Below are 18,730 nucleotides of genomic sequence, written 5' to 3' on the forward strand. Positions count from 1 at the left end.
AAGCCTTACTTTCTGCACCAACCATCCCCTTTAAATCAGCAGGCGACTCCTTCCAAGCCCCCCATGTGGCTCCATGGAATCTTTGTCAAGTGCATTAAAATCAAAGCTCACAGTGAATTATAATTTGGAAGGTCGAGAAAACATGATTTCCTTTGTCAGAAACCTCTATTTTCCCTTGTCAGATGTTCATAAATTTGGCGGATAAATCAAATCTACCATGAAATAATTTGGAGGTAAGTCTGCATCAGATTCAGCTTTCAATTTCCGATTTGAACTAAGCGTCTAAATCTTAAGGGTGTTTGATTGCGTCAAATTTTAAATTTAAGATAAGAGTTCAGCTTATATCTAACTTATATCTAATGTTGTTAGCACACACAAAAAGTTTGATACCCATAAAAATTAATGTCGTCATTATCTCCACAAATTCATGGAACTCTCTAGTCAAATATTTTAGGATCTTTGCTAAAGGTCAAGAAACTAAAACATTGATACGTAGGATCTCAAGATAGAGAAGATGAACTACAAGATTGACTGTGAAAGAAAGAAAGCAAGAAAGAGAAGGAGGGAAAAAATGCAATCATTTTTTGCGGTTCTTCACATTGGATATACAAATGCCAAACGGGTGTTTTATTTTTCCAACCCAATCCGGCCTGTCCGTCTCCACAACAAAGATTAGCAATAAACACCACGAGCATTTGGAAGAAAATCTAGATAGATGGGGGACCAAAAAGAGTCCGAATAGCTTTTCATCAAACAGATGTTTGAAATAAAAATCCCGAGTAATGCCCAACTCCATGCCGGCCGGCGAACGGAAAATCGCCGGCTTTGTTCCGGCGTCAGGCCTCTTTGGCATCGTAAGACAACTGCGGCGTCTTCCTTCGGTTCTTTAACCTCAGGAAATTATACAACTTCCTCAAGTCCGTGAGTGAAAGAATTTCCCGGCGGAAAATTCGGCCGGAGCCCGGCAAGTCACCCTCGTCGTCGCTTGGGTAGCTGATGCGGCACCTCCTAGCCTGCCGATTGTTGGACTGCAAGGCGTTGATGACCGACTTCAGGGCGCGGCTGGGAGAACACCGGTTCAGGATCATGATCTCGCCGATGTCGGCCGGAGTGAGCGACGAGCCGGCTTGGATGCTTTCCTCGACGAGGGGAAAGAGTTTATGGTCCTTCAGGCCGAGGTAATTGCAGGCGAGGGTTTTGAACGCCGCAAAGGTGCAGGCCGGGAAATACACGTGTACGTCGAGCCTGCCGGCCCGGAGGATCGCGGGATCGATGCCGTCCCTGCTTTTCATCGTGAAGACCATGATCCGCTGCTCCTCGCAACACGACCAGATCCCGTCCAGTATGTTCAACACGCCGGACAGGGTTACCCCCGTTGTCGTCCTTCCGATGGTCAAGTTCTTGTCAGCAGTCAGGGCCGGGAAGAACTCGTCTAGGTCCTCAACGACGAGAATCGACCGGCCGCCGGTCTGCTGGACGAGGATCTTGAGCTCGGAATCATCAGCAATCTGCGAGAGCTCGAGGACGTAGATATCGAAGTTGAGAAAATTCGCGATAGCGGCGATCGTCGTGGATTTTCCGGTGCCAGTGGCGCCATAAAAGAGGTAGTTGCGCTTCCAGCTCCGGCCAACGCGAAGATAGTATTGGCGGCCCTTCATGAACGTTTCTAGGTCGGACTTGAGCCAGCGCTTCACGTCCGGTTCCATTGCCACCGTAGCAAATGTGGCTGGGTGGCGGAAGGGGGCAGACCGCCACCGTTGATTAAAGTTCGTGAAGAGGCGGAGCTCCTTGCTGTGGCCGGAGATCTCCTCTGCAACAGCCTGCACGTGTTGGAGATACGGCCGGAGAACGCCGTCCTTGTCCTTCTTCCTGACTCTGAGCACGAAGGCTCGCCTTCCGTGACCGTCTTCCTCGTTCTTCCACCACAACTTGGCTCCAAGAAACGAGTCCGTCACCGTCCGATTGGCGTCGAGGCGGAGGGAGATCTCCGCCGAATTTGTCGCCGTGAAGAGAGTCGTAAACTCTGTGTCCTGTGCCGCGGGGAGCGAGTTCACATAGACGGAAGCCCGTCGGTAGAGTCCATTCTCATGGAACCCATCACCGTCAAATTCCGGAATACGGTAAAACTGATCTGCGTTCTTCCGCTCGTCCTCATTCCGCCTCTTCATAAAGGCCACGACCAAGAAGAGGAAGATAAGAGTCTGGATTCCGCAAAAGACGAGCAACAGGCCACTCCCCTGAACCATATTTCCGGCGGCGGCCAGAATGCCAGAAGCCCGGAATCCCAACTCCATTGAGCCTAGTGGGGACCCATCAAAATGCATTAAAACGGATGGAATCATGAGGAGGCAGCTGAAACAGGAAGCCTGAAAGGAGATTCGGGTGAATGGTCGGCGAGGCGTTACCACCACCGACGTAGACTGCCATTATTCTTCGCCTTTTCCGATTCCACCACGAGGAAAGATCAAGTCTGGTGGGATGCGGAAAAGCACTTGTGGAGTGGAGGCCACGAGCGACTGCTTCGGAAGGGAACGGAACAAGAAGCTGACGACGATGAAGATGACGATCAAGAAGAAGAAGAAGACGGAGGAGGAATGATAGCTGGGATCTGATACGGCAGCAGGAGGTGCGACGTCCGTACGAAATTTAGTAAAAGCTAAAAAGGGTGGAGCTCTCCATGGCTTGTTTAATTGGAAAAACCAGGAAGAAGGAAAATCTTTCAAGGGACAGATTCTTACCAGAATTTGAGAAAACTGCCACAAGTTTTTGAGTTTCTTGATATTGCCTCTACTTAGACAAGCAATTCGCAATCGTGAAATGGAGACGCTTTTTCTCTTACCGAACTCGGACTTGAATGAAATTGCAGTAAGCTTTTCTAAAATAACAGTGAAATGGAGTTGTGATACCAATATGGCTCTGTACATCCGGTTCTGATTCTTGGACTATTTGAATAAATTTTATCTGTGATCCAACTTTGCAACGGATTAATACTTTTTATCTCGAAAGAACAGTATAAAAATACAAAAAAAAAATGTATAGTTTATAACGTGAAATTCTTTTTCCCGTTATAACTTTAACCCTTTTTTTTCAATTTTACCAACCATGCACGATATGAACCGATATTATTTGCAAGACAATAAAAACTACAACTAGGTTTGAATTGGGTGTTGTATGCAACATATAAGGAAAGAATTTGATAGCTTCACATGTGGAAGAAGTCTACAGTTTGATGAAAAAATGGTGACACCACATATAGATATGACCGACTTAGTAGAGGGAAACGGGTGTTTGCTCGTAAAGCCGCTGATATCAAGAATTTTCAAAATACGGCTCATTCTGGAATTCCGGCAAAAATTCATGGGCCTTCAAGTGAAAGCAAACGGCTCCGATTTAGGTAGGGGAGGGGACTAAATTGACGTCGACGGTTCGGTCCAAGCTCTTGACAGTTTACGGCTGAACGTCGGTCCTGGAAGAAAGGACCCCACTTTTAAATAAAGGGAAACTTCTTTTCAGGCCTACCTTTCATTTAAACCTGCCAATTTGTTCGAATATATGCTGCACCTTTACCAAAAATTGCAAATAAAAATGTTACTTAAACTTCAGTAAACAGAAATATTAACAGCAGTTTTTTTTTTTTACTATTTATCACTAAATTGTTGCGCCCTTACTTTTTCTCTTGCTAATTTTAAATATTCCATCTAAAGATATTAAAACGTAACTTAGTGATAAAAAACGCAGTATGGAATAAAAAACTGCAAAAGTTAAATTCAAAAGCAATGTTGTAAACCTTGGTTTGGAATATATCATATGTAAAGAATAAAATTTAAAATGTAATAATTTTAATCATCCTTAACAACGCACAAGAGGCTGCGACATTAATAACACCACACCGTTTCTCTTATTGAATGCCAAAAATGGTCTCTATGTTAAAATAATAATTAGAAAGCAGCCAGAAAATGAGAATTTAACTACTGGGACAAAAATACACGGATCCAAAATCTTTTGTGGTGTGACTCACTCCAAAAAAAAAAAAATACAACCACAAATCTAATTGTGAAAATATGGTGGCCGGAGAACATATTTTGGAACAGTTATCCGGAAACCGGTTTTATACCCACATTGTTTTAGTAATTCAGTTCTCACTTTTGTCATTTATTTATCTATATAAACCTAATTGGTTCATGGTAACCTAACGAGACGATTTAGTACAGGTGTTACCCTCCTCTTTGGTTTTGTTATCCTCTGGCAGCCACTGTTGATACACCCAAGTTAAACCAGAATGGTCACGTCTCTCACATTAAGATGATATTTTCCTGGTTTTGGTCCATTGGTTTCACATGTTCTTGCTCAAATTCGTAGCTTTGTGGGGTGTTTAAGCAACTATCAGTTTATGCCAAGATGACAGAAGGCTCATCTGTGTGCAACACCAAGCCACACGAGAAAGCTTTCATTTGCTTACCACATCTAGGTGCAACTAAATGAATCAGAGTGGGACTTAGATATCAAGGAAAATTAACAAACTCGAGTAATTACATTTAGATGTCCATGCGATATCCCTCAACGAACCTGCAATGGAATCAGATATCTGAAAATCATATCAAAAAAATCTAAATCATATTAATTGAACACTTATGATGAATGTTGAAAATCATATAGAAAAAATCTACACCTTATAAATTGAACACTTTTGACGAATGTAGCTCATTGACTATCCTCCTCTCTGCTGACATATGCATGCGTGTGCGTGCGCTCGCGAGGGAGAGATAGAGAGAGAGGACGCAGTAAGGTGAGGGAATTCTCACTAGGTGGCAGTTCACCCAAGATGATAGCTGAGAGGCTGTGAGCAGAAATCTTTATATATATATGTACATAGAATATCCATTGCACAGTCTAATAAGACTACGCAATGTCTATTTTATAACCCAATAAAAGTAAATGATTCAAGTGATCATATGGTCGACTCCATTTGACTAGTGTAACCTACATATTTTGGAACCCTATCACTTTGATGAAATCAAAGGGATAAGGATTACGAAAGCAATGAATCATAATACCTCTAAATTTTGATAGCAGAAAATGAGTTTAAATCCATATGATTATAGTTAAACTAGACCTGATTTCAGTAACATGTGATGCCCACATTAAACCCCAGTTGGTGGCTCAAAGTGCTTCTCAGCAAAACAAAAAAAAAAAAAATCTAGCTCCGCCAGCCCATTGATTGGCAACTCAAACTGCCTCACAGTTTTGTCTTGGCCTTGGCCCTGAGCCTGGGCCAGGATTTTCTGAGCCTGGGCAAAACAAAAAAAAAAAAAAAAATCTAGCTCCGCCAGCCCATTGATTGGCAACTCAAACTGCCTCACAGTTTTGTCTTGGCCTTAGCGCCCGGCCGGCCCGGTTGGCCCTGAGCCTGGGCCTGGATTTTCTGGGCCTGGGCCGGGCTCTCTCTCTCTCTTTATATATATAGAGGCCTGGGCCGGGCTCTCTCTCTTTATATATATATATATATATATATATATATATATATATATATATATATCGCTCGAAGTTTTTCGATATTTTCTCTTACCTGATTTGCTTCCATCTGCATAATTAACAACTCTTCCCACGTGTCATAAGAGGTACTTCAACAGCCCCCAAACACATTTCTCCGGCTATCACCCAACAATCTCTTTCTCCTTTTGAGCTATCAGGGAACTCAGGATAATATATTAAAAATTCATACCCCAGGGCCCTCTACAAGGAAATTAACCCTTCTTGTCTTGGGATAAAAAAAAAAAAGAAGCAAATACAAGAACTTGAACCGACCCAAATTTTGTACCCAGCCCCTGCTGGTCGATAACACTTGGCCAGCAGATATCGTAAAATGACTTTTGGTATAAAGTGATCGGAGTTAGGCTTGTTGCTGGGCTTGACCATGACCTTTCCTGTGGTGGGTACTCCCACCTGGTGTTTAACGGACTTGGTTGGTGTTCACCCATCGAGCTATTTCGGAAATTATTCAAAGAGAAGAGAAGGAAGTACCAAAGGACTGGTGGAAAATTGCTAACAGCTTTCACCCTTTCAATTTAAAACTTACAGGGCAAGTTTTATTTTGTCAAACATTGAGAAATCACAGGCTAACGAGTTACAACGCCAAAATCATATCCGAGAGAGCTAGGTTACAAACTCTATATGGCTTTTGTTTTTCACAAAGGCTACTGAACTCACTATTTAGTTTGTGAGCAGCCATAAATGCCTGCCAAAATCCTTGACTGTTACATGGGCAGCCATATTTGAAATTTTGTCTGTTACCAGTCACTCCGTATAAAACAGCAAAGATCCTGGGTCCAACAGGTACGTACAAGGAGAATTTACTATTATTCGCAAGAAGGTTTAGGTCTAAATTTCTCTTGATGTTGTCAAATGCAAAGACACTCTTTGGGCAGTTAGAATACTTAGTTTTTAGTACGTAAAACCCTGCGGCTAACTGGTACCCTCACCTCCACAGCCTATACATGGTTGTGCTGCTTTGCTCACTGCTAAAGCACTAGTTACTAAACCAACCAACCTCACTGGAGCCACTAACTTAAGGTTGTGATGTTTCGGTGCACCAAGCATGGGATAATAAAGATTTCCTCTTTCCTGATAGCTCAAAGGAGAAAAAGACAGTGGAGTGCTTTATGTCGCCCATCTTCCAGCAAGACCAAGTACCCTTTCCGAAAATGCTCTTCACTATCTGCGAGAAGAAGAGAAGAGCCATCAGGTTACGCGCCAATACTCACGCTACTGATTTTTAAAATAATCATTACGTTGAAACATGGTTTTAGATGTATTTTTCTAAATAGCTAAACTTTGATATTTTCATAAACCATCCAAACCTCATACACAGAGCAGATGAGACAGGTTCAAAGGCCGATTATTCTTGCTGAATGAATCATAGTGTCGAAAGGATTCTAAACTAGTGAGGTTCAGTGAATCTGATTTAGGCATTCTTTGGGGTAGAGCCTTCACTGGGTTGGACCGACCGGAACCCAATCCCAGAGTCCGGTTCCTTGGGCAACGGGAGGCACCGAAGCCAATGGCTCGACTGACAGCGGCCAGTGGCTCAGCTGCTGGCAGCACGTGCCGAAGCAAACAAGTAAACTACAAGCTTACCCTCGCGGAACGAGCGTTGGGACGCAACCCACAGAACGCAAGGGAGGGCAATCTCGTCATGCCGTTCAGATGCATGTGACCTTCGAAAGCACCTGACAGCGACGGTTCCTCGGTCATCCAAAACCCGAAGACAGGGGGTCCTTTCGTAATTTTGTCCTAGTAAAACCAGGAGCCCCACCTCCGGCCCGAATCGCCGGTCAGACGCCGGAAATCAGGTGCCCGGGGCGTCCCGACGAAGATCAATGACATCGAAGCATTCGAGGGGAAACACAAACAATACGAAAATGAAACTGATCGATACATATAAATGGAAAGATCGCAAGATCAAACATCAACAATAAAGAAAAACAGAGACAGACAAACACAGCAAACAGAACGTGATAGCAAATCAACAAATAAAAAAAAAATGTTCAAGAGAAAGAGTTAACAGAATACGGAAGAGAGAGATTTTACCAGAGATGAGGGAAGAGGCCACGGATGAAGAGGAGGCTGGGAGCGAGTGGCTCGTGACCAAGGAAGGGGGTTTCAGGGGAGTGAGGGTTGTGGCCTTTAAATTGTGAAAGGGGAGTGGAAGCGCCACTGTCGTTCCCGTAATTTTCAAGAGTGCCACTCGTCCCTCCCGCTCGTTCTAGCTTTTTCTGTCTTTTGTCGCATGGGAGTAAATGAAAAGCAGTGGGGCTTTTGGATACGTCATGGAAGGCGACAGAGCTTGGAAAAGTTTGATGGGGACGAGCAGCGTTGGCTGTTGTGCATCGTCTACAAGGCCCGATAACGGAGCGACCGAACCCACCTGGTGGTTCCGTTCGATCCTTCCGGGCATTATACCCCGAGCTGTTGCCGGCGCCGGCTTAGACCCATCTACTGGCACCTTGGGGCCTCAAGATTAGCCCATTGGCTCTGGACTTGAAGCGGGGCTCTCTCAGGCTGAGCCGGCTTCCCACGTTTCCGTAACCTGTGTCCTTACGGAGCATAACAAAGTGTCTTCTTCTTTTTGGCTTGATTTGGACTCTTGAATGTCCTGCTGATATCTTTATTCATGACTGTACCTTCGGCTCAAAAAGTTGGGTCAGGAAGGGCGGTCTTTGGGACTTGATTTTCTAACTTTTCCAAATTATAGCATAATTTGTTTTCTAAATTAAAGCACATATACTTTATTTATGTAATACATTGTCTGCTAAATTACAAAAAAAAAAAAGTAAGGTTTTAAGAGCATAACTGGTTGTGTTGGCCAGGAGTTAAGGCATCCATCATCAGTTTGATTCCCATGTAGGGTAGGCCACCTTATCTGGTTGATGGTACATTGTCTCAACAATACAACACTGAGCAAGCGAAAAGAGAGACTTGGGCTCTCATTGTGTAGAGAATGAAATACTTTTTCTGCTCAACCAGGGCTTTTTAGAGAGAGAGGGCTTATGTAAACCTCAAATGTGAGTTCCAACATCGTACATTATTCAGCTTCTCTCTCTATAAACAGCCAAATATCGAATGGAAGGAAGGGAACCGCTTGAAAAAAATCCATACAGCTCTGGAAGGAAAGGACAGAGGACCACAGGAGCGAGTTGCTATTGGTTTGGATAGAACATTTCCAGCCATCTCAGCTATTTGACTACAAGCCTGTCGTCAACTGAACACATGGCTCGTTTTCTACCCAACGAGCAAGGCCTTGATGCTTCGCTTTGCCAGTGCTTGTTAGTTCCCAATAGGCACTCTCTGGGATTAGAATTATAATCATGGAACGTTTTGGAGTATGCACGAAAGACTACCGTCTACTGTATCAGAGGTTCAAGTATTACAATCATGTTGATATGAATACATGGGGAGAAACAAGCAAGGTACTGTGCTGTACTAAATTGTGGTGAAGTCCACCATGTCCAGAAATAGCACTTAGCTCTACTAGCTCAACCCAATTTGGATTAGAATGTACAGCCTCAACAGTGTTTTCTTTACAGAATGAAGTTCAAAAGTTCAGTGGTTTTAGGTGTGCTTGTTACAGTGAGTGTAAAAACAGCAGGACCTCTGCTTGCACATACATCAGCACCATATTTACACTGTCTCGTCTTCTGAAACTGCTGGTAAATCTTCTTTGAACCAAGTATAAAGACCACCTTCTAGGTGGAAGACATTCTCATAACCATTGAGAGTCAACAAATAAGCTGCAATCAGAGACCTGCGTGAAGGGGGGAAAACATTAAGTTTATAGGGAAGGCAAGCAGCTGCGTTATGCTGGTGCAGTGTTGCTTTAAATCAGACAATGTTTGATTCTAGGGGCCAGTTTCTTTTGGTTTGGACAATATTTCAGTCATTACCAAAACTTTTTGTTCGTGAAGGATTAATACCAGCAAAGTGGAGATGTGAAATGTAACTGGTGACTGAATGTTGTTGATGAGAAAAAAAAGGGCAAGTGATAGCGGGTAGAAGTGAGAAAAAACTGGTGTTATTTGGATAAGAAACAAGATAGTGGACATTGGAGAAAAAAGAACAGGGAAAATGGTGGTATTAGCAATAAAGATAAATAAAGGAGAAAGACGTACAGGGGTTTTAGCTGTCTGATTGGGATTTAAGGAAGCTGTGTGAATACATTCATCCTTTTTTTTTTTTTTAGTTATGAAGGTTGACCACTGTAATTACACTTCATCACTTATTTGAAATAATTATGTAGCCCTAGTCTCTTACCAAAAACACTAGTATTTTCATACAAGAGAAAAGAATACCTAGACTGTTGTCCTTCAGGGAGGTTTTGGGAGGGCTTCATAGTTCCTCCGGATGAACATGCTACTATTATCTTTGCACTTTTCTCTATTTTTGATTCCACATCTGCCAGCAGATATAATCCGAAGTAATACTTATAGAAGTAGCAATTGATTGATTGAATTTCAGGATGTATCATCACGATATCAACTCATAGGCTTGAGCAATATACCATGAGAAAGCAAGAAAATACCTTTCAGAAATTCTGGATTTTCTTCTGTGCCAGCAAATATCCCAAAGAAAGCAAATGCAGCACGTCGAGCAATATCCCATGCAGTCCATTCTTTTATAAGCCTGTAGATCTGGACGTTTATGGCCCCAGGAGGGTGGCCCTAAACATTATATGGTACCAGGCAAGGTTAAGTCAGGTTTACTGATCAAAGGCCGTTAACAGACAAAAACTAATCAATAATGCAAACTCAAAACTGATCTACCGTAGACCATAAAATATCATATTTATGATTATTCAGATAAAGAAAAAAGGAAAAAGAATCATGAGATGGTAAGTAAAGAAGATTGATATCAGAAGAATATATTTACAAGAAAACGACTGTTGTTTCCTTTCAGGATTACGAATCCAGGATAAGAGAAGAATGAAGAAAGATATTAGGCAAACAAGCAAGAAAACTTCAAGAGGGACAAGAAATTAACCTCTTTAAACTCTGCCTCAGGCCGCACATCAAGAATCACAAATCCATTTTCCTGCTGAAGGCGCAATGCTTCCTTTACCTCAACACTTCTCACCTGCAATAAAAAGCAGACTTTCATGATTAGCAATATATGAACTAGTCATGGCTTGAGTGGAATTATGGGCTAATTGCACGCTTGTTCACGTGTATATGTCATGGCTCCTTCTTATTATTTTGTTATCATAGTATACTTTTGGTCATGTATACACAAACAATGGAATGGCCTATTTATTTACCAACGAATTGAGGTTTCAATCAAGCATGAAAACCCAGTTGAGTTCCCTGTCATGATAACCTCAATATGATATGGATCAACTACAACAAATCACGAACTGGCACACCAGCTGCATCTGATCCTTTTGAGTCCAATTTTTTCATCTCAGGGTGCTAGTTTTCTTGGCATTCATGATCAACATATCCATTTGAAGTGGTTGAAAAGGCAATCCATAAACATATACAATAGCAAGCATGAATCATACATAATTAACTGATTTTTGGACACATACACCATAAAAGCACAGATAGCGACACACACAGGAAATACCCATTACATTGTAAATGGAAGTCTTAAATTATAAAACCATAACACAGTTCTCTTTGTAACATTGAAGCATTTGGCTATTTTCCAACAAGTTCCTATTATTCTGTTTTTCTGCTAGAACACTAGAAATTGATGTCTAGGAATAACTTTGTGGAAGCAAGATGTTTCTGTTAGCCTATACATGAACCTTACGACATAACTGTTTAGTGACAGCTATATCATCTTCTCCACATGATATCCCATTTCTAGGAGTTCCTAGCAACAGTCCAACATTGGAAAACCGAAGTATATGTGAATCAATACGGACAACAGATAATCAACCAATTTAATGAATTAAGCGACACTTTGGTTCAAACAAGCATCTGTAGACCGCAAAAAAGTGACTTCCAACTTCCAGCGCTCTAATTCAGTTCAACAAGCAGTAACTTGCAAAACCCTTCACTTACATAATAAGTACAGTGACAATCATCAAAATCAACAGTAACACTTCATTACCATCTAGCAAGTAAATAAGTACTTTGCACTTCACCATAATTAATCAATGTCATCGAAATTGTGCATTATATTAAGTATCATTCTGCACTGCCGAAGACAATGATCAAAATGAAAATGTGACTCTGAAACGTTCTCAGTCAATTTCTTCTAACACGTAAAATAGGTAGGAAATTAGCCCTTGGCATTTAAGACCAATCTTCTCTATATCCATTCTAAAGAGGACTAATAGATACAGATTTCCCATCATCATTATGAATACAGTATCTGAAACTTTATTGTTCACATGATATAACACTCACAAGTATAGGAAGATCAGTATGCCAATTTTACAAAACCGCTACTTAGACCAAGCTGGCAGGGGAATTAGATGGACATGGGAAGACGTACCTTTTTCTTCAATAGAAACTCACGTTTAATCTTCCAATCCTCTTCAGCTAAAATCAAGAAAAGAACAACAGCCACTCAGCACCATTGACAAAATAAAATAAGTATACATGTGTACCAAAATCAAATACCCCCTCCCTCCCCAATTAAAAAGAAAACTAAACAGAAGTATAAAGAGAAGGCAGAAAGGGAAAAAAAACCAGGTGTCTTTGGCGTCTTTGTTGCTGCATTTTTTACTGTCAACGATCTTGAAGCTCCCTCTCTCTTGAACGGAAGCAGTGAAGTTCTGCAAAAATGAACTCCATGGTTGGGTCTGGCAAGGCAAGTATTGGGGAGTGGAGCAAATGAGTGAGTTGAGATTGGAACAACACCACTCATCGCTCCTCCTTGCGCAGATTAAACAAAAGAAAACTAAACTACACAACAGGCAAAACCAATGACTATCTACGGGCGTAGGGAAGATGAGCAAGCACCACTACCTTGATCTTGCTTCCACGCCTTTTGGGAATCAAAATCTGCAGATGGGTGAGGCGAAAGATGGTGGGGCCATTGGTTTTGGACGCAGTTGAGGTCGAATCTGGGTTTGTGGTCGAGAGTTGAATGCCTTTATCACGATGGTCCACCATTGCTGCGGAACTCCAACCAACCCCACAAGATATCTCATATCTTCGCCTCCTCTCTAAATCTAAATCCAATTATTTGTCAAATCTAAATCCAATTATTTGTCAAATCTAACTCCAATTATTGTTTAATTCGTGCTTGACCCATAAACAAATCGAGGACGCCAATTGCCAAAGGTTCAAATTCAAAACAAATGTCTTTACTATATCGGTTTTCTTGAATGTTCACATTTTATTTAAATACAAAAAATTAAAAGTCTATGTCATATCCAAATCTAAATTCACAATTTCAATTCTTTTAGAATCTGATTTCTGACAACCAAATTCAAATCTGAACCCCCACGGTCGAAAAAAGAAAAAAAAAAAGGGAAAGAATTTATATCTTTCCATCAACACTCGAAAGAGATAAGGTAAAGGTAAGGACATTTTAAACGGACGGCATATTAAACGTGATTTATATCTTATTAAATTTAGGAAAAAAGCAATATGTTTGGATTGTAGTGTTTGAGATAATCAGGTTTATCGAAATTCCAAGAAGGAGCTAATAAAAGAATTACAAGTTTACGGTCACAAAAGGCAACGAACTAGTTAATTTATCCTCATAAAATGATATAGTCCAAGAAATTGAGAGCAGATCCAGATCGAATCGAGTTCGGGGTTCCTTTCTCCCCGCCCTCCGAGAAAGAGGGGAGTTCGCTTCGCTGGTGAACTACAACCGGAATTTCTGAATTGGATCGGGTCAAGGGTCCACCCGCCTTGTGGCCCTCCCACAACTATAAGAAAATTCAGGAAAAGGGACCAATTGAATCCCTTATTCGGAAATAAGCTTGACATTTCATGTATTTGTTTTTTAAATATGCGAGGCGACCTTGACCTCATCCAAAGTTGCGCGAGGTCTCTTTCGCGATCTTCCCCTTCCCCTTCTGCTGCCGTCTCTCCGATCTCCTCCTATCTCCCCACAGAAGTCAAGGTGTTTCTCTCTCTCGCTGTCTCTCTCTCTCTTCGTCATGATTTAGTGTCTTATATTTTGTTTTCTGTTGTTTTCGTTTGCTAGATTGTTTGATTGATTTCAGAACAGAGTGAAGCAGGGTTCGCAGAGGTCCGGATTCTCTCTCTCTCTCTCTCTTCCTCTCTCTCTTGTACTTTTTCTTCAGATTTTGATGATGTGTTTTGGCCTTCTTGTGACTTTCCGGATTTCAGTAAAGATGAATTAATAAAGCACAATTTTGCTCGTTTTAGACCGGTCTATTGTCTGCCACCATTTACTTTTTGTTCGGATGAAGTGGTCCTGCAATGTTGTTGATGATCTTTCCATATATTTGAGGATGCTTCTGTAGGGCTTCTGTTATATTGGGGTTTCAGGATGGATGGAACTATAAAGCTGATAGCTTTCAATGAGTTATGATGATTCTTATTTGTGTTTCGTACTTTATTTATGTTAGCTACCTTTACAGTGTATCTCTTGTTGACTTTCTTTTGAGAATAGCTTTTTCGCAAGGTTTTTATTATTTTTAGTTTAGTAGACTATATCCTTAAGACTGGGGGCTGGCAGGCTTGGAAGGTCTCAACCGTAGCGCAGATACAGCCTAGAAGTTTGTGTTCTTTTGCGTCATGATGTTTCCATTATTTGTGTTTCATTTTCTTGGTCTCATGCAGTTTTTGTTTATGTGGAATACCATTGCACTAGTAATTACATTTGAAATTAATTTTGATTAATGTTTCTTCTGAGACTAAGGTTAGATAACCTATTCATCAAAATAAGAGGAATAATTCAAGTAAGTTTCTTAAAATGACAATTTGATAACGAATATCCAATATTAATTGGATAAAGTTTCTTATGTTTCTTCCACCCTTGTTTGTAAGACCAGAAACTGGATGGAAAATTGACGAATTGTAGTTCTTTTAATCTATCAACTGTAATGATCACTTCGCCTTCTGCTACTACATTTGACGAGTGTAGTCTCGGTTACTGAGCTATTAATATATTTTGCATCTGAAAACAATACATAAATTCTTTTTTGACTATTGAATGACCTGATTTCTAGTTTCCCATGGAAAGGAATGTTCTGTATTATTTTCTTTTGTATTTATTAATTTCATTGCTCATGATTGTTTTTTTTTTCTGCTTGATTGGTTGCACTCTCTTCCATATTCCATCTAGTTCCTGCTCCACCATTCTAGAAAAAAAATGCAAGACACTTTGAAATCTTTAGAGCTTTAACCCTGAAAAATTGAGATTGATTTTATTTAAGCAGATATTTGCTATAGCCTATAGCACTGGAAGAAGTGGCCAGTTTATAGTCTAGCTGAGTACATAACAATGTCTCTGTTTCTTTGAGGACTTGTATATATGGAGGTAGGTGTTGAGCATCACCATCTTGGGAGCAAGATAATGGCAATCACACATGTTTATGGATAAAGTTGTTAATCCCGATGGAGTTTCTTGATTTATGTACTTTAACATCAATTGTGCTCCAATTTTCCTATTAGAGGAAATCATATGTTTTATATTACAATTAGTTACTTCTTTAGTAATTCAACATGCTCGGGTCTTTGTTGTATTACTCCTTGATGGCAATAAGAAGTAAGAATACAGTGGTCACATCACATGTTAACTGCCACATTTTGTTGTTGCTGTTGCCTTTGGCATAAATGGTTGTCATAAATCATATTGATGGTTATGGGGTCTTCACAATCATGATGCAGTCCATCTGGGATTCAGGATACTTCTCCATCATTTCTGGGGTACTACTTTAAATAAAGTTTTAGCTTCCTTTGATAATATCTGTTCTGAATCATTAGATTCTCTTACCAATTGTCTCAGTATAAAGCGGACATATATATGCGTGGAGCCTTGGATCTGTTTGGGTTCAGCTGCAACCCATTTTTGTCAGATTGTTTGTTGAAATAGTTGAATAGTGTGGTTTTGATGTTTTAGACATTTGCAAGGAGCATGTACTTCAATTCATTTAGAAGGTAATTTTCTGTACTTAGCTCCATTGGGGACTTCTTTTTGGAAAATTGGGTGAGAATTTAGGAAGTAGGAGGCACTATAGCAGGTTTTGGGGAAGAGTTATGAAGAGTTGTTGATTGTTACTATGAGATCATAGGTTACTGGCATTGTCAATTGATAGGGTTGTTGACTGGCGATATACAGTCCCTTTAAGGCTTGTGTATGTTACTATGTATCATATGGTAGCCTATGGATGGATGCCTGTGATGATGCCAATTGGCACACCAGTTTGAAGGGCAGTTGAATCTATTCTACTTCTATCTGTCTATCATGATAATTATCATCATTATGGCCAATCGTTCTTGAGCACCCTTTCACCACTACCAAATACAAATCCTTTTTTCTTTGCCATGACTGCCACATAAGGATCACCATTGTTAGTTCTTATTAACGCTATTATTTCATCTCCATCATTATTCCTGCACCTTCATTCACCACTATCATAGCCACTCTGTGAGCATTAATACTATCAGTTCTTTGCCCCAGCCCCACTGTTACCCTTTTTTCTTCCACCTTTACCCCTCTTAGCCTCTTTCTTTTCCCCTAAGTCACCCGGACTCTTCTATTTTACTGCTGCACCCGAGTCGCATCGAGTCGGGTGCGCACCGGACATGGGTGCGGCTCCGACTCACACCCGAGCCCAGTTAGAATGTCATATTACAAAATTACTTATATAATATATGTTGTTCTGATATTTTCCTATACAATGCAACTATTCAAGTATGTTATATACATTAATAACTAAATTGTAATAATAATATATACATGTTTATTCTGTTATAAATATAGTAAATTAAAAATAATAATAATAATAAAATACCATCGCCGCACCACCGCACCTAAATTTTTTGGGATGCGCTGCTCCGGCACCAGCATTCGCACCCGCACCCGGCACTCAGGTGACATAGCTTTTCCCTTCTTAATGTTGTTGTTTTGTCTCTTTCTTATTATTCCATTTCAAATAGTTTGATATCCAATTACTTATTCTACTAGGTACTTTTTATGTCTGTGATGGTAAGCAAGAACAATCACAGGGCATAAGAGAACTGCTGATATTAATTCTTAGCAGATGTCATTAGCACACTAATTCGTTATTTATCACCTAAATGCTGTTCCCTTAGGATTCTATCAATAAGGTGTATGATATCATAGAATATCTTAAATTGCTTCTTTGGGCATCTAATTCCAGATTCTCATAGAACTGGGTTTTAAGCTTCACATAATGTTCCTTGCCTACCTTGGATTCAAGTAATTGAAAGTTAAAACCAGTGTTAGAGATATCAGTATATATCGCAAGATTTTTATATCTCTTGCAATATTTACAAGAAAATCAAATAAAACAGAAATTTTGGGAAAAAGTCGTGAGGTTTTGAAAATCTTGCCAAAATGAAAATCTCACTATTTTATCGCTATTTTTCCAAAGATTTTAATCATTTTTTATTTTTACAATTTTTAAGGTCTTTTACAATTTTTTTTAAATTATCAAGATTTTCTCGAGAAGAACAGCTTCGCCACAACATACCTGAGAAAACCTCACCGATAATTTTCCAAGAACAATATTTGTGGCAATGGTTGAAACTTGAGACTCTTCTGGCGTGTTCCTAGTTCCTAATCTAAGATGATATTTCTCTTGCTATCATGTTCTTCGGTTCTCTAGCTATCATGTCCTTCCTACCATCCGAAAGCACCTTGTTGCACCTCTTCTGGTACCATATTCATCGGACTTGTGTACTCCTGCTGTCTAACACCATGGGATGGCTATCTTTCCTTTTGTTCAAAAATGACAGACTGGCGACCGCTATCCAATGCTTATTTGCTTTGAAGTATAATTTTCTTTTTCATATGAGATTGATAACGTTGTTTGTTCTGCTCTGGAAATGAATTAGATATTTACTTCTGCCTCCATGGTTTGAATAGGGTATGGCAGCACATAAGATTGCTCACGCAACCTTGAAAGGTCCAAGTGTTGTGAAGGAGATCCTTATTGGTCTCTCTCTCGGCCTCATGGCAGGCGGACTCTGGAAGATGCATCACTGGAACGAGCAGAGGAAAACTAGAGCATTCTATGACATGCTGGAGAGAGGCACCATCAGTGTTACACTAGATGAATAAACCTGTTAAAATATTAAACCTTGTTTTTCCAACAAATAATTGCTGGTATTCAGCCCTACTGTTTTTCACATGCATTCATATCTATTTGTGAGGCATAGTAACTCAGTACTCCACATTTGAGAAGGAAACTGATGACACTTGATTTATTCACTTAATCCTGCAACTGTGCTTGCTACCATGTTTTTTTTTTTTTGTCATTGTAGAACAATGCATCTCTCCCTCTCCTTCTCTCTCTCTCTCTCTCTCTCTCTCTCTCTCTCTCACACACACACACACACACACAACGGGTCTTTAAAAATATGAGCCTTTTATACCCGAGCCTGTTTTGTGGTAATCAACTGCCTCTTAGAACTTAGATCTGAAGACCTAAAATTAAGATCCTAAAAACTGAGTTCACCTTATATATAAAATATATGATCTGATGAATCTGTCCTTAAAAATAACACTTTGTCTCATGAATCTGTACTTAAAAATGATAAATTGTAGGATGATAATGTGTTATTATTGTCAAACGACCTCTTACAGTACATTTACAAGGCTGTGACCGAGGGGTATGTACAATCTTTTTTGCAAGTTGTATGAACACCTGGCGTGCCGATCACAATTGAAAGCAGAAGTCAATGTAGCGTAGTCGATGGAAAACACAAAAAACAAGTTCCCTGGTAATTACAAGTTGAACGAAAAGCTCCTCGAGGAGTCCTCTTTCGTTCTCACCTCTCCCTCCTAAAATGACTTCCGTTTGTTCTGAAATAGGAATGCAAATACATTGAACGTGGATCAACTAAGCACATTAAGTTCACATTTAGATCTTTCATGTTACAGGTAAAAATTGCAAAACCCCAAGTTATCTGGTCAATCTACAACCTTACGTGAAATTTTTTCCCAAGAAATCACACCCAAGTGGAGACTATGCTGGTGGCATGTTACCCCGAAGCTAGTATCCTTGCCCCCAAGATCTATGCATGCTTAGGTTTATGCAGAGATTGATGCATAC

At 40.3% G+C, this 18,730-nt stretch overlaps 3 protein-coding genes across 3 annotated transcripts; 1 reads left to right on the forward strand and 2 right to left on the reverse strand.

Annotated features, from left to right (window-relative positions):
• Positions 1–604: 604 nt before the first annotated feature.
• Positions 605–3,047, reverse strand: LOC116247122 (AAA-ATPase At2g46620-like). Its single transcript, XM_031619095.2, has one exon. It carries the CDS (start codon positions 2,340–2,342, stop codon positions 837–839), a length of 1,506 nt encoding a protein of 501 aa, XP_031474955.1. The 5' UTR covers positions 2,343–3,047; the 3' UTR covers positions 605–836.
• Positions 3,048–8,882: 5,835 nt separating this feature from the next.
• LOC116246871 (rhodanese-like domain-containing protein 14, chloroplastic) lies at positions 8,883–12,627 on the reverse strand. Its single transcript, XM_050075766.1, has 7 exons — positions 12,433–12,627; positions 12,192–12,385; positions 11,995–12,041; positions 10,534–10,626; positions 10,076–10,214; positions 9,846–9,948; positions 8,883–9,301 (listed from the first exon to the last, which is right to left on the reverse strand). Exons 1-7 carry the CDS (start codon positions 12,615–12,617, stop codon positions 9,178–9,180), a joined length of 885 nt encoding a protein of 294 aa, XP_049931723.1. The 5' UTR covers positions 12,618–12,627; the 3' UTR covers positions 8,883–9,177.
• An 810-nt stretch (positions 12,628–13,437) lies between these two features.
• On the forward strand, positions 13,438–17,891 carry LOC116249127 (probable cytochrome c oxidase subunit 5C-3). The gene is made up of 3 exons (XM_031622278.2): positions 13,438–13,581; positions 13,666–13,710; positions 17,542–17,891. The coding sequence occupies exon 3, from the start codon at positions 17,545–17,547 to the stop codon at positions 17,734–17,736; it is 192 nt and encodes a 63-aa protein (XP_031478138.1). The 5' UTR covers positions 13,438–13,581; positions 13,666–13,710; positions 17,542–17,544; the 3' UTR covers positions 17,737–17,891.
• The last annotated feature ends 839 nt before the right edge of the window (positions 17,892–18,730 follow it).

The sequence above is a fragment of the Nymphaea colorata genome, chromosome 2 (genome assembly GCF_008831285.2).
Source record: "Nymphaea colorata isolate Beijing-Zhang1983 chromosome 2, ASM883128v2, whole genome shotgun sequence".
Lineage (NCBI taxonomy): Eukaryota > Viridiplantae > Streptophyta > Magnoliopsida > Nymphaeales > Nymphaeaceae > Nymphaea > Nymphaea colorata.

Bases quoted from the DNA above. Each gene is read 5' to 3' on its own strand.
- LOC116247122 (XM_031619095.2), bottom strand. From the start codon at position 2,342: ATGATTCCATCCGTTTTAATGCATTTTGATGGGTCCCCACTAGGCTCA.
- LOC116246871 (XM_050075766.1), bottom strand. From the start codon at position 12,617: ATGGTGGACCATCGTGATAAAGGCATTCAACTCTCGACCACAAACCCA. The intron at 12,386-12,432 runs GTCATTGGTTTT...TTTTGTTTAATC, and splicing joins CTTCCCTACGCCCGTAGATA to TGCGCAAGGAGGAGCGATGA. The intron at 9,302-9,845 runs GTATTCTTTTCT...CCCTTCACGCAG, and splicing joins CCTGAAGGACAACAGTCTAG to GTCTCTGATTGCAGCTTATT.
- LOC116249127 (XM_031622278.2), top strand. From the start codon at position 17,545: ATGGCAGCACATAAGATTGCTCACGCAACCTTGAAAGGTCCAAGTGTT.